Consider the following 13,665-nt stretch of genomic DNA (forward strand, 5'->3'; position numbering starts at 1 on the left):
ACACGTGTCTATACACAAGTCATTTTCAACTTCTGCGCCCTTTTGCACTTAATTATTCATTTCTCTGCCACTTCTGTGGCCTTTCCTAAGAACTACACGCTGCTACACAATGACATTCTTGCCGGGACATCTCTACGTTGCAAGGTGAAACCACAGCCAAAGCCATTGGGCACTGCAGAGCAAGAGGCTGCCCATCAGATTGGAGCCTCCTCCTAAAGTGGCCCAACCCGAGTATTACCACACAGCCGATCCAAACAATGATGTCCAATTAACAGGCATGAACATCAATCATAAGGCAACCTCAGTTTCACCATGCAGTTGTTTTGTCCCCTTCAAACCGTACTCAAGTTTGGAACAAAACCTGATTCCCACACACAGTGTTCATCCGTGAGATTTCTTTTTCCCCCCCCCTACATACTGGAAAACAGGCTACAAGTTTTTCCATTCTCTCTTAAAACAGGTCAGTGCACATGGATTACAGATACTTTAGCATCTCAGTGCAACACAATGTATTTCAATTCAAAATGCTCACGAAAGGACTCCAAGCACAGTCTCTGTCTACCTGTTACCAGAAAGAGAAGGAACTTCCACAACTGTCACAGAGCAACTTGGCAAGGGGAAAAAAAAAAACACAAGCAAACAAGAGAACTGTACCTATAAAGCAGAATGACCAAGTGTTTGGTGCACCTGTAATGAAGGCACTGAGACTGGGGCCAGCTGACAAAGGTGCACAGCACAAGGGGCAGCCCGCTCTCCCTGCTGCCAGCACCTGTATTACCCTCAAGACGAGGAGGACCAGAGAGCAGCTCCAGCTGGAAGATAACAGTCAGCCCAAATGAAACTAACTGCTCTAAGGCTTGGGCTGCTCATTTCCTCTTTTTTGCTGTGTTCCTAGATGTGGAGTACCACGCTTTCCAGTCCATCAGACTTGCTGTTTGGCCTCCTCCAAGTGAAAACCCTTCTCCAAGCTCCCACAGACCCAAGGAGTGAGTGCCAGAGCCAGAAGAGAGGCAGAAACAAAGCCTATCCCTGAAGGCATAGACAGCTGCTGGGCAGGCTCATCCTCCCACAGAACCACAGCTCCAGGCACTACTGCACCACAGAAAAACTCATCCTGGTAGAACAGAGCACAGACAAGAGCCTTGGGAAGGCACAAAAGGAATAAAGGACCACCGCACCGTGGTCAAACACTGGGATTCCATCATAAGCACAGGCACAACACTGTGTGTGGCAAGGTGGGCAGGTCTTAACGTTATCAAGTCTACAGCTACAGTGGGATGAGGTATCCAAAGCACATGCCTTTCTTACATCTCGATTCCAGTGCAACACACAGGCTTTCAGGTTCTTTGCTGAGGCTTCTCAGCTCGCTAAGGGAGCAAAACCTGGTATCCCAAACACAGATTGAACTCTTTCTCACTAAGCTTGGAGGCAGAAACAAACGGATCAGAGAGAAATCTGATAGACACCACAGTCAGAAAACAGCGGTGATGTGAGAAAGCAGAGGCAGCACTGTTACAAACCAAACCGATCTGAAAGTTGCTAAATGATACAGGTTCTTTTAAAAAGCAATAAAAGAATGGATCTCAATGTTACTTCACCTCCAGGCTGCACGCATATCAGAACAAGAAGCAAGACCTGAGCCACAGCTGTACACCTGCAGCTTGGCCCCTCTCATCCAGCAGATGCAAGGCAGGGCTGCACCGAGGGATCACCCTCAGTTAGGAGGCAGAAGGAGCAGCGACACCCGATAGCCGGGAAGGGCACGGCCCAGCAGCACCCACCTGGAAGGTCTTGGGGATGCCTCCCACGTTGTAGTGGACCACCAGGTTGACTTTGTTGTCCTTCTCCACGATCTCGAAGCTGCCCTCCTTCCACTTGGTGATGCCGGTCTGCATGCTGCGCATCCGCACGGGGCCGTGCACTTTCAGCGGGGCCATGGCGGGGCCTCACCGCAGCCGGCACCGCCTCGAGAACCTGCGGGAAAGAGAGCACGTGGAGCGGGGCCGGCACTCACCTCCGCGCCGAGACGCGGCCTTCCCCGGAGTGAAGCGGTGAGAAGCGAGCGGGGTCGGGCGCCGCGTGAGGGGGGAGGCGGCCCGTCCGGAATCGGCGGCCGTCACCGCGTGCCCCCGGCCGGCAGGGCGAGGCGCCGCTCTGAGCGGAGCGCGGCGAATCCCGGTACCTGCGGCCCGCGGAGGGGCGCGGCGGCGGATGGCGGGAACCGGCTCCCCGCGCGACGCACGGCACGCAGGCGCGCGCGCCCCGCTCACGTCAGCGCGGCGGCGCCCTTCCCGGCACGCCCCGCACCCGCGCATGCTCCGAAGCGGCGCTTCGCCCCGTCCCCTCCCGCCGCCGCGCAGGCGCTGTTGGAGAGCGGCCCGCTCCCCGCCGCGGGTTGCGCGCATGCGCACCTCGCCCTCCTCAAGGCCCCGTCCCCTTCCCGGCGCGCCGCGCGGCGCTGTCTCTATGGCGGCGGGCTCCTGAGCGCGGCCCGGCGGCACCGGCACCATGCACAGCCTGGCCACGGCCGCGGTGAGCCGGCAGCCCGAGCGGTCTGACCCTCGGGGGAGGGGCAGCGGGGCTCTGAGGGTGGCCGAGTTCCTCGTTCCGTTCTCAGGGGACGGCGGGCGGGCGGGCGGGCGCGGGGGGAGGGAGGCCTGAGCGCCCCTCGGGGAAGCGGCGCAGCTCGGGCGGGGTTGGGCCGCGGGGAGCCCAGCAGCAGGCGGGGATGGGATGGGATGATGTGATGGGATGTGATGTGCAGCCTGGTGTGGAGCTGGGCGGGCGGCCGGGCGCTGTGTCTGCCCTTTGGCTTTTCGGCTCGCAGAGTAGCGCTTGGCGGGGCCGTGGGGCGAACGGGTCGCTGCAGGCCGGCGGGCACAGCGGCTGCAGGCGGCCGTGGTGCTGCTCGGGTAACGAACGCGGCCGGCCGTAGCGGGAGCTGAGCTGGTTTGTGAGTCTTTTGAAGAGACTTGAAGCGCTGCTTTCCAGAGCACGGGGAGGGGGCATACGAGCTCATACTGAACACTTTTAGTCAGCATTTACGTCTTGAGAGCGATGTCATTGTGGTGGGGTGATGGCACGGGTTGCCCAGAGAGGCAGTGGGTGCCCCATCAATGCAGATACTCCAGGTCAGGCTGGAGGGGCTCTGAGCGCTGATGGAGCTGTAGGTGTCCCTGCTCATTGCGGAGGGTTGGACCAGATGGCATTTAAAGGACCCTTCCAACACAAACGGCTCTCTCATTCCAGGACAGCTGTCCAAATGCACGAGGTGCTGTTTCGTGTGCTGTTAATCTGTGTGCCACCCATCTTTTGCGCCTGAAGACAGCATCACACACTGAAGACTGGAGAATAAGCTAGGAAAAGAAATATAGCTTTACTGTAGCCGTAGGTAGCAGTAAGGCATGGAAAGTCCAGATTGAGCTGGTGAATTCACTGCTGGTTAAGTTCAGAGTTGGTTTTGGTGGTGTTTGAGTTGATCAACCAAAATACCTTTAAAAGCATGTGTATCTAATTGGGCAGAATTCTGCAATGGCGGTTGGCTGTTTCCTTCAGCATGCCTAGCAGCTACTGCTCACGTGGGGGAGAAAACCAGTTGCCCTACTGGGTACTGGCTACTCCAGGTTGTTCAGCTGTTGCTGGCGATGTGATCAGCAGGGATGCCTGAGGTAGCACACTGTTCTTGTCAGTGTGACACAGTCCTGGGGTGTGAGACGCTGTTGGGAACTCCTGCTCTCCCTCTGTGCAGGCAAAGGGCTGCCTGGCAGGGTGCTGCCTCAGAGCGTGCAGAAGTTGCATGTAGCCCTTGGGCTTCCCCACAGTTTTAGGTCTGGGAAGAGGGGAAACAATAAAGAAATAGGAAATGAGGACAAAATGTGGCTTTTGATTTTAGCTAGAATGTTTACTGAGCAACTGTAGAGCCTTTGATCAGCAACTGGTCTGGGGAGATAAGACTGATACTGGACATCATAAACTTAATTGCCTGGAAAATCTGCTTAGTGCTCCCTAGGGATCATAGACACACGATTGTGCTTTTAAAGGGTCGATATATTTAAGCTTACAGGAACTGAAACTTGCAGCGAGTCTAGAAAAATAGATGGAAGCTTTAGATAACACAGTTATAACAACATTACTGCTGCACCGCTTGTCGCTCTGCCATCCCAAATGAAAACAAATGAGCTCAGTCTGTTCACCCTCTCTCTCCCAGCTCTGGTATCGGTGTTACCATTGGAACTGTGTTCCTTGTACAGCGGATTGTTAGGATTATTATTTCAGTATGAGGTTCTAGGGAGGAAAAAAATGGAATAAAATAGAGTAGATGAGGTGAAAAAGGGGATAGGAGGAAAGGTGAGCAGGTACAAGGCATTAGAGGCCTGAGATGTCAGGATTGGTAACAGCACATCAGCTTATATTGTAGCCTAAATTACTTAGAGACAAATGACAACTTCAGTCCTCTATATATCCCACAGGATTTTTTAGGACGTGATCATAAATATAATGTGTGCCTACTGAGCAGGGAAACTGCTGTAGGAACAGGAGAGGGAAGGCTCTGGGGGTGTGTCCCAAAGGCATGGTCTCCCTCCAGCAGCTCTGGGAACTTCATTTGGGTTCCAGTTGCTGTCAGTTCCTGGACTCTATTGTGTTCAGTAAGGAGCATTGCTGGCAGTGCGGTACGTGAAGCACTCGCTTTAATGCATGTTTGCCTCTAAGTAGTTGTTATTTGTATGAACGTTTTTCTGATGTTCGTTGGAGCCTGTCAGTGGGGTTCATGGGGTATCCTGGTTGTTCTTGGAGCAAAAAAGGTAGCATCTGCATTACTTGGCTGGGATTTGTGGCTTGCGTTTGAAGCATGAAGTCAGCGCAGGCTGAGCAGATGGCTAAAGTGTGTGTGGCCTCCCAAGGAGCTCTGCTGGCACAGATGGGTAGTAGCATGGCCCTCATGTCACTAAAAGTTGTAAGGAAATAATTGGCAGGTAAATTAAAGGAGACTGCCCTAATGAGTCAGGCCAGAAAGTAAAACATCTGTGTTTCAGATAGGTGAAGGAGTAAGCTTAATCTAAGGGATCATCCATATCCACAGCTTCTTAATGCAGCTTTAGTCCCTCCCTCCCACAGTCACTTCCTCAAGCCCTTTTTTTTTGCTTTACCTTTGAGGCTGTGAGAAGCGTTTTGGTGGGACTTTGCTGTAATAGCTGTGACTGAAGTTTTCCTGTCTCCCTCCCAGCCCGTGCCTACAGCACTGGCCCAGGTGGACCGTGAGAAGATCTACCAGTGGATCAACGAGCTGTCCAGCCCTGAGACGAGGGAGAATGCACTGCTGGAGCTGAGCAAGAAGCGCGAGTCTGTGCCTGACCTTGCACCCATGCTGTGGCACTCGTTTGGCACGATTGCAGCACTCCTTCAGGTGGGTAGGGCAGAGCTCAGCTTTGTTCCGTGGCACAGCACTGCCACACTGCAGAACTCTGTGTGTCCACAGGGTGGATCTGGGGAGGCACTGATAGTCCCTTCGTGCAATTTCTGTCAGTATGATGGCTGCTGAATCACGTGGTGAGAGGAACCACATGAGGAGGGCATCTCTAATGTTTTCCATTAGTCATTTCTTGCAAGGTAATGTTCTTAGAGACCAGGCCATAAAATTGTTGTTGAGATAGCTTAGACCGCTGAAAGGGGAGCAGCCAAGTTCTGCTGTGTATGAACTTCTTGTAGATAATATTCCTCTTCTTTTTGTACGGTGTCATAGCAGAACCACAATAGTTTTACTCCTGCTTTGTGCTGTGGAGCTTTTTTCTTTATTTTCCAATGAGTTTGAGTACTGCCTGATCAAAAGGTTGCCATTACAGAGCCCTCATCAGGGCAGTATGGGAGTGCTTGTAGCTCACTGCTCCAGAGTACCTTGCAAAGAAAACTGCCTGCATTTCTGGTCAAACTGAGTGGCTCAGATGGGTAAACTACAGCTGATGTCTGCGCACCGCTGCTGGATCTTGTCATTTCATTTGAAGAAGGAAGGAAAATGGTGCAGGATAGGCAATGCCACACTGACAGCAGAGCAGCCCTGAAACAAGTGTAGAAAATTGTAAGGGAGCCATAGCTGGAAGCACACAGTTTTCTGAATTGGATTTCTCACCTTCAGCTGCTTCCTCTTCACTGAGTTAGAAGAGTACCAGCAGCTATGGTATGAATGAAGTGGGTGTGCTCTGCCTCTAGGCACAGGAATAGCATTCCTCTTTGCTCTGGGAGTTCAAAACAAAGTAATCCCCACATCCGCAAAGAGCCAGGAAGTGAAATAAGCCCTTTTTTGAGGGGGGGTAGCTAGAATTAAAGTTTGGCTGTATTTGTGTTGACCCCTCGTCAAACTGATTCTGGCGTAACTCTGCCATTTGCTTTGCAGCATGGTGTCTGCTGTGTAACTTCAGAGTGGTGCTTAGTGAGAGCAGATTAATATCTCATGTCACCGTAGTTCCTTGCTGGGCAAGTGCTCTTGTGCAGCTTGCTGATATGTATATTTTTTTCTCTTTTAACTTTTCTTCACTTATTACTTTTTTTTAGGAAATTGTAAATATTTATCCATCAATCAATCCTCCAACCTTGACTGCCCATCAGTCCAACAGAGTCTGCAATGCTTTAGCTCTGTTACAGTGTGTTGCATCTCATCCTGAAACAAGGTGAGTGTTTCCAAGTGTGAAAGCTTTCTGGAGTGTTGATGATGTTGACAGCTCTGCCATTATGTTTGATTCTGGAAGCACAGAAATTCCTTTCTGCTCTTTTACCAAGAGAAGTGGAAAAATAGGCAGAGCTGGAAGATAGACAACTGACTGCTGCTTTCACTTGTTTGCCTGGATTACCAGGATGACAGCTTTACTGTGGTCTTGAATGCTTTGCATTCCTTGAATCATCTTAACATCCTGCAAATTCCCAAAATATTGGGTTGTGACAAACCCTAGGAGTTCAGCCAGAGACAAAGCTGCCTTTGTGCTGAGTGTTAAATGCAGGATCCTTGTTTTAATGAGCTTACAGTTATTTAGACCGGCTGCCCAAAGAATGGAATGAGCTGAGCTGCCTTTCCCGGAGACTGTGGCAAAGGAGCAAAAGCAAAGCCACACCTGCAGCCTCCAGCCACTGCCTGACTTCATGTCCTCGCAGTCTGTGTCCTGCATGTGTCAGCAAGTAAAAAGACGGTGTTAGTTCAGTCCAAATCAGTAGTTAATGCATGAACATGGCCCAGTGCAGAATTAGTTTCACACCTTACCATCAGAGAATGAACTGCTACCCAATTCTGAGAAGCAGCAGCAGTGTTGTCTGTCAGGAGCAGTCTGAGGCTGTACAACATAGTTCTGGTTTGTGTGCTCACTTTGTGTTCCTTGTCTCTTGTGGGTGTTCTCTCTGTCCTACAGGTCAGCGTTTTTGGCAGCTCACATCCCTCTCTTCCTGTACCCCTTCTTGCACACAGTCAGCAAGACACGTCCGTTTGAGTACCTGCGGCTCACAAGCCTTGGAGTGATTGGTAAGCAACAAGGCTAATGCAGAGCACTGGTTTCCTAGTGAGCTAGATGCAGATAAAGCATCCAGTGGGTATAGAAACCTGCACAACTGCAGTCAGGTCTGGGATAAGAACTGAGATAGGAACCTTGAAGTCTGGATCTGTTGCCAAAAACTTGCTTGCTGTTAAAACAAGTATCTGCAGTTTTGTTGTGCCTTCACCTTTAGCACAGGAGTCTGGGATGAGATGGTGCACGTTGGGCTTTCTTTGGTATTTTGTCATTGATTGTCTTGGGTATACTTGCCCTGTCATCCATCTTTTCTCCTCTTTTCTACCCAGAGTGTTTCTATCTCAGTGCATAAAGAGTATCTTGAAATAGGTTTCTTCTTCTGAGAGGCTGCTGTTGAGTGGCTATGAGTCACTGGAGGTTGTGTTACCACCAGGGGGAGAGCCAAGAATGTATCCCCTTTCTGAAAAACAACCAGCCCAAACCAGCTCGATTACTTTGATGCTGCCAAAAACGATATCTTCTCCAGCCACATGCTGCAGCATATTTAGAATGGGAGTTGCTCTGTCAGTCATTCAAATCTAATGATTCCCAGCAGGACACAGCACAGCCCATCTTTGATAGGCAAGGGGTTTTTTTGTTGTTGTTGTTTTGTTTTTAAATAATTTATCATTTATTAAATTTGCTTCTTGTTTTTCTTTCAAGGAGCCTTGGTGAAAACTGATGAGCAAGAAGTGATAAACTTCTTATTGACAACAGAAATTATCCCCCTGTGCTTACGCATTATGGAATCTGGCAGTGAACTCTCCAAGACGGTACCTGTTGTTTTTCTTGAGAGTTTCTGTTGTTTATATCCAACTGAGAAGGGAGTCTGTAACCTGCAGAGTTGGCTGATATCCTGTTGCCATCCTTGGTGGTGTTTTACCCCCTCAGAAAACAAACTGAACTGAGTGTTCCTTGAACGTGGCAGTTCTGCTAGATCTTGCTGCTCTCAGCTCTCAGTCTGCTTAGTAGCTCAGCAGAGTCACCTTCAGTGCTGAGCTGGATTAATTTTCCTTTTGCCTGAGAGAACAAATGCTGTAACTACTCGGTGCTCAGGTTGAGAAGCAGCTGTTGTTGGTGGTGATTATAGGGATGTTAACCACACTGGACAAGTTGGTTACCCCATTTGATCAGGGCCCCTCTCCACCATGAGTTCAGCTCTGTGGTCGGATGACCCAGGTTGGCTGGCCACAGGTTTCAGTCTGTGTGCTTCTCTAGTGAAGCCTGGTGACATATCTGACCAGGGCTTCTCCAAGAAGTCACGTGTCTGGTCATGAATCAGTAATTCTTGAGATGAAAAGCGAAACCAACTTGCTGTGTACACAGCAGGGCCAAGGGCTGGTTGCTTTTCTTTGTGGCCATAACACGAGGCTGTCCTGAGCAGCCTGGTGGTAGTTGCTACTTTATGCAGCCTGCATCCAGTCATCTGGTATGCAGTGCTTTGTATCTGTCTTTTTTCCTTAGCCAAAGATGCCAACCATTGTGCAGTGTCCTGCATTTCGTTTTGGCTTTAAACTTTTTAAATCAAGTACAGCATTTTCTGAAAGGCCTTTCAGCTCTGGGGCTGCCATGAAAAGAACACAGCACAAAGACTGTTCTTTCTGGGGATGCATGAGTTGTTTTTGTATGTTCTCTTTTCTGCTTTCTACCTATTCTAGGTTGCTACATTTATTCTTCAGAAAATCCTTCTGGATGACACAGGGCTGGCATATATCTGTCAAACATATGAGCGGTTTTCCCATGTTGCCATGATACTGGTAAGATCATTTCTTCTGCTTGAACAAAACCAATAGTTGTATACATGCTCTAGCAGTTAACTTCTTTAGCAGCTATTGTACTGCTCTCTGGCTGGAGCACAGGGTGAGATGAGCAAGCAGTTCTTGGACTAATTGCTTTAAGCTCTGTAGCTCTCCTGCGTGTTTCCTTTGTATAGCTCTGGTTTACCTGTTAGGAGAATGTATATTAATTGCAATGTATGAAATCCTTAAGGTAAATCAGGTAAACATCTCCAGAGGATAAGAAGGGTGTGAATTGCTCTAATTTTATGTAAAGGTGGTGACACAGGTTCAGATTGTGGATCTGCTTTCCATCTTTGTCTCCCGCAGCAGGTTAGAAGAATATAAGAGGCTGAACAAAGGAGTAAGAGCAGAGCAAGCGTGTATGATACTTGCCCTTGTAACAGCCTCCAAGCTGCTTTTTTGCTTTTGGATTTCCAGGACCAGCTGTGGATTTTCTATGCAGTAACCCCCAGTGTTTATCCAGTCCTCCCCTTGAACCGCATATGCAGTGTCCTTTACCAAGGAGCTGCACAGGTTTCCTGGAAGGCCAACCCCAGTCTTGTTTGTTTTGAACCTGATTCCTACTAATTTCTTCATATGATTCTAAATCTTTATGTTAGAATGCACAGAGAGCAGACAGTTCGTCCATTCCTACTTATCCCCTGTGAAGGAGAGCTTTAGGTACCCATATTTTGTTCATCCCAAGCATAATAGCCCCAATGGATTATTTCCTTCAGCTTGCTAAAAGGGAAATACGCGTCTGCTCTGAAACAGCCATTACCCTGCGTTTGTGTGTGTTTGCTTTTTACAGAGCCAATCTCAGGAGCAGAAAATAGAGCATTAAGTTAAACACTTTGTAGTCCTGGTTCTGTGCCCAAATTTTGATGCTTTCATTGGGAATATTTATTAGTACATCTGTTTTCCCAAACTAACTCCTAACTCACATGTGAACAGCAAAATATGAATGCTGCTGAGCTGATGTCCAAAATAGCCCATGTGATACAACTCCTGCGGTTGTGGAAGGGATCAGCTTTGGCTGAAAGTACATCCAGCTCAGGGGCAAGCAACTAGAAATGGGGTGGGCGATGGGGAAAGAGACCAAGAAAGAATCTGTGGCTGGGAAGGGTATGAACACAGAAGGAGGTGGATTTGTGAAGGTACGTTAGCATGGAAGAAATGCTGTTTGTGGTGTATTCCCACAATAGATTGAAACACTGACATGATAAAGATAAAAACGTGTTCGTAAGACATTTGTTCTGTATTTCAAAAATAGGGATAATGTACTGCTGTCTCCTGAGGGTGCTGGGTTGCTTCCTAGTCTGCTGATAAATGTATAAGATGCTCTGCAAGTATTAGAAGCTTTTAAGAGGGCAAGTTAATAATTCCTGGTCAGGAACTCTGACCTGTTGTTCCTTATTTTGAAGAAATCTTGGTATCCAGGGGATAGCTAAGAACAGGAAGCTCCCAGAAGGGCAGATGAGCAGCCCCCACTAATTGCTAACTGACTAAAAGTCCAAACACAGGTGAATTTAGCTAATGGGGAAAATGGTTAGTGCTACCCGGTGTGGTTTCATGGGCGGGGAGAAAACTTGCTGGGCAGGTCTGATTTGACTCCTAACCATGACTCAGGGCAGGTGTGTGAAGGCATCTGTAGTGTTCACTAGGCTGGGTGTGTTCAAGGCTGCAACCACATGCAAAGTCCTGCACTGTGCAAGAAAGAGATGCACGCTGTCAGGTAACGGTCTGGGCCCCATGTGTGGCTGTCCAGCTGGAGCTCTGTTGGACAGAAGGCCAGCGTGATTTAATAGTCTTTCCCAGTCTTTGCTAATGGTAAAACTGTTCAGACAAACACTAACTGCTGGCACTGGCCTTTGTCACACAGGGTAAAATGGTCCTGCAGCTCTCCAAGGAGCCGTCTGCACGGCTGCTCAAACACGTCGTCCGCTGTTACCTTCGCCTTTCTGATAACCCCAGGTAAACATCTAAGGAGTTCGGGCTGGGGCTTCTCCCGTCTGCTTGGAAGCACAGCTCTTCTTGCCAGTGCCCACCTGCAGTCAGGATTCCTTGTCCTTAAAACAGCTCATTATGGAAAATACTGTGGGTTTTTGGGTTTTGGGGTTTGGTTTTTTTTGCTAGCTCCAGGAACTTGTATGGTACGTGGTAGAAACAGTGCCTCTTTGGAGCTTGGTCACATTCATCTGTGCAGGTTACACAGCTTGAACTCAGCTGCCTGAGTTCAAACGTTGCATGGTCTGGGTAGGAGGGGAAGACTGAGCTGGAAGGTGTGCCATGCTCTCCCTCTTCTGCATCATGTGAACTGGTAGCAGTAAAGTAAATTGATTAAATTCAACTTGAAAGCAATTTATATTTCCTCAGCTGACCAGCAGCTCTATCCAAAGCTGCTGAGTTTGTATTTGCTGTCTTCCCCTTCTGGCTTTGTGCTGCTATTGGCTAACAGGCATCAGGACAAGCACAGGGGTTTGCTCGGTGGGATACTGAGGGACGGCAGCCATGCTGGTCAGCAGAACACCACATGCTCAGTGATTTCCTTGGCTGGCCTGGCGTTGTGTTCCCAGTGGGGTTTGCTTCCCTCTTGCCCCTGTGAGTTTATTTGTTGGGCCCCATTTTCTTGTCTCTCGATGTAGGGCACGTGAAGCTCTCAGGCAGTGCCTTCCTGACCAACTGAAGGATACCACCTTCGCCCAGGTCCTGAAGGATGACACCACCACAAAGCGCTGGCTGGCTCAGCTCGTCAAGAACCTGCAGGAAGGTCAGGTCACTGACCCACGGGGCATCCCCCTTCCTCCGCAATGACTGCTGGGGGGGGTGGGAGATCGGGGAAGAAACAGCTCAGGTTTACAAAGAACTAGGAACAGATGACCTCTTCTGTAACAAACTGGGCATGCCAGCTGACTTTCAGTCTGCCAGCTTGTCGGACCATTCCACCCAGCCAAAGGCTGCTCTGTAGCAATGCAGCATGCCTCTGGGGATCACAGCACCAGCAGATACCGATACCACAGCTTAAAAAGAGTCAATAAAAATAATCTGTAAAGATCCCCATCTCTCCAGGAGGTTCGGCTGGTGTCTGTCCCTGCATCAACAGGCAGGGGATAGCACAGACGTCCACTCGTCCAGCTAGCTCAGACTTCATGCAAATAGTGTGTGACAATGGGTGTGTGCCACAACCCTTCAATTCCTTGTCACTTCTTGTTTACACGTCTGCTTAGATGAGTGAGCTGAGTAAAAGCCGATCCAGTTGTTTATCCCCTGTACAGACTGCTGCTCAGCCCCAGGTAACTTGGGGACAGCTTTCTTCTCTGCAGGCACATCCTTGCTCTTCATCCATCCAGCTAGCACAGCAGGCTTCTCTTTTCCTTTCCTTTGGCACAAAGGCAGCAGCTGGAGCTGGGCAATGTAGCGCTTGCCCCATGAGGAGGGGTAGATTACTTGTGATGAACCTGTGTGTCATCAGCTTGGTTCTCAGGGCTCTGGGGGGGAGGAGAAGGCAGCAAGCCTGTGGTTTCTGTGCTGTAAATAGTGCACTGCTCCTGCGGCTATTGACGCAGCTCTAGCCAGCAGCTGAGGGCTGCTGCATGCTGGATGCTGATCTAGCAGAGCTCTTGCCCAGCAGAGATGCTGCCTGCCTTGCCCAGTGATCAGCAGGCCACCAATGCCAGTCCCCTAATGCAGGACAGCAGGGAGCTGCATCCTGCAGGCTCCAGGTACACCAGCTCCCACGTCCCCTGCTGCCTGCCTCAGTCCTGATCACATGCCTCCCAGCTCAGCTTTGCCACCCGAGTGCATCCATTTCAGCTTTCAAACCTGCCTTGGTGTCTGATTCAGTCCCACTGCAATTAAACTGTCTGGACCGGCAGCCACTTACCTGCCTTCCCTGCATGGAAAGGTGGTGTGGCCCTGGCAGGGCGGGCTCTGGGGAGCAGCTACAGAGCTCTGGGGCTGTGCTGCAGCAGCCAGCTTTGCTGGCACTTGGCTGCAGGCAAGCCTGGGCAGCCGCTCATCCCCCTCCAGCAGCCCATTTTGCTGATTATCTGCAGTGTTGTGCCAACAGTGTCTTAAATCCCATCTGGTTTCCCCTCCCTTTTCCCGTCGCAGCCTTTGCATAACGAGGGCAGAGCCCGGCCTCTTCCTTGCCCTTGGGTTCCGTTTTATAACCATTGCCGCCTTTTTTTTCCCCTTCTCCTAACCCTGACCTTGATGGGGTGTGAAAATGCTTCTGTTTTTGTAAGTTCGGGTTAATAAATAATAAAACCCCAGTCAGCACAGCTCGCACTTGGCCTGGTCTCTTGGGGAGGGCAATGGGGCACGGGAGGGGGGGGTTATTGTGGGTGAGAGAAAAGGAG

At 50.0% G+C, this 13,665-nt stretch overlaps 2 protein-coding genes across 3 annotated transcripts in view; one reads left to right on the forward strand and one right to left on the reverse strand.

Annotated features, from left to right (window-relative positions):
• The window catches only part of USP37 (ubiquitin specific peptidase 37), a 29,455-nt gene extending 27,156 nt beyond the window's left edge, over positions 1–2,299 (reverse strand). For both annotated transcript variants that reach the window (XR_011904363.1, XM_072342237.1), the window contains exons 1-2: positions 2,183–2,299; positions 1,782–1,974 (exon numbers count right to left, since the gene is read on the reverse strand). Coding sequence is in view for 1 of the 2 variants with exons in the window: in XM_072342237.1 (XP_072198338.1) it covers positions 1,782–1,937 (156 nt within the window). In the remaining variant the exon portion in view is untranslated. The remainder of the gene's footprint in view (positions 1–1,781; positions 1,975–2,182) is intronic.
• Positions 2,300–2,420: 121 nt separating this feature from the next.
• Positions 2,421–13,587, forward strand: CNOT9 (CCR4-NOT transcription complex subunit 9). The gene is made up of 8 exons (XM_072342425.1): positions 2,421–2,532; positions 5,225–5,404; positions 6,547–6,662; positions 7,392–7,501; positions 8,190–8,299; positions 9,185–9,283; positions 11,187–11,278; positions 11,950–13,587. Exons 1-8 carry the CDS (start codon positions 2,509–2,511, stop codon positions 12,116–12,118), a joined length of 900 nt encoding a protein of 299 aa, XP_072198526.1. The 5' UTR covers positions 2,421–2,508; the 3' UTR covers positions 12,119–13,587.
• The last annotated feature ends 78 nt before the right edge of the window (positions 13,588–13,665 follow it).

This window comes from Excalfactoria chinensis, chromosome 7 (genome assembly GCF_039878825.1).
Source record: "Excalfactoria chinensis isolate bCotChi1 chromosome 7, bCotChi1.hap2, whole genome shotgun sequence".
NCBI classification, from domain to species: Eukaryota; Metazoa; Chordata; class Aves; order Galliformes; family Phasianidae; genus Excalfactoria; species Excalfactoria chinensis.

Coding starts and splice junctions, on each gene's coding strand:
- CNOT9 (XM_072342425.1), top strand. CDS start 2,509: ATGCACAGCCTGGCCACGGCCGCG. Junction 2,533..5,224: donor ACAGCCTGGCCACGGCCGCG/GTGAGCCGGCAG, acceptor TCTCCCTCCCAG/CCCGTGCCTACAGCACTGGC. Junction 6,663..7,391: donor GCATCTCATCCTGAAACAAG/GTGAGTGTTTCC, acceptor TCTGTCCTACAG/GTCAGCGTTTTTGGCAGCTC.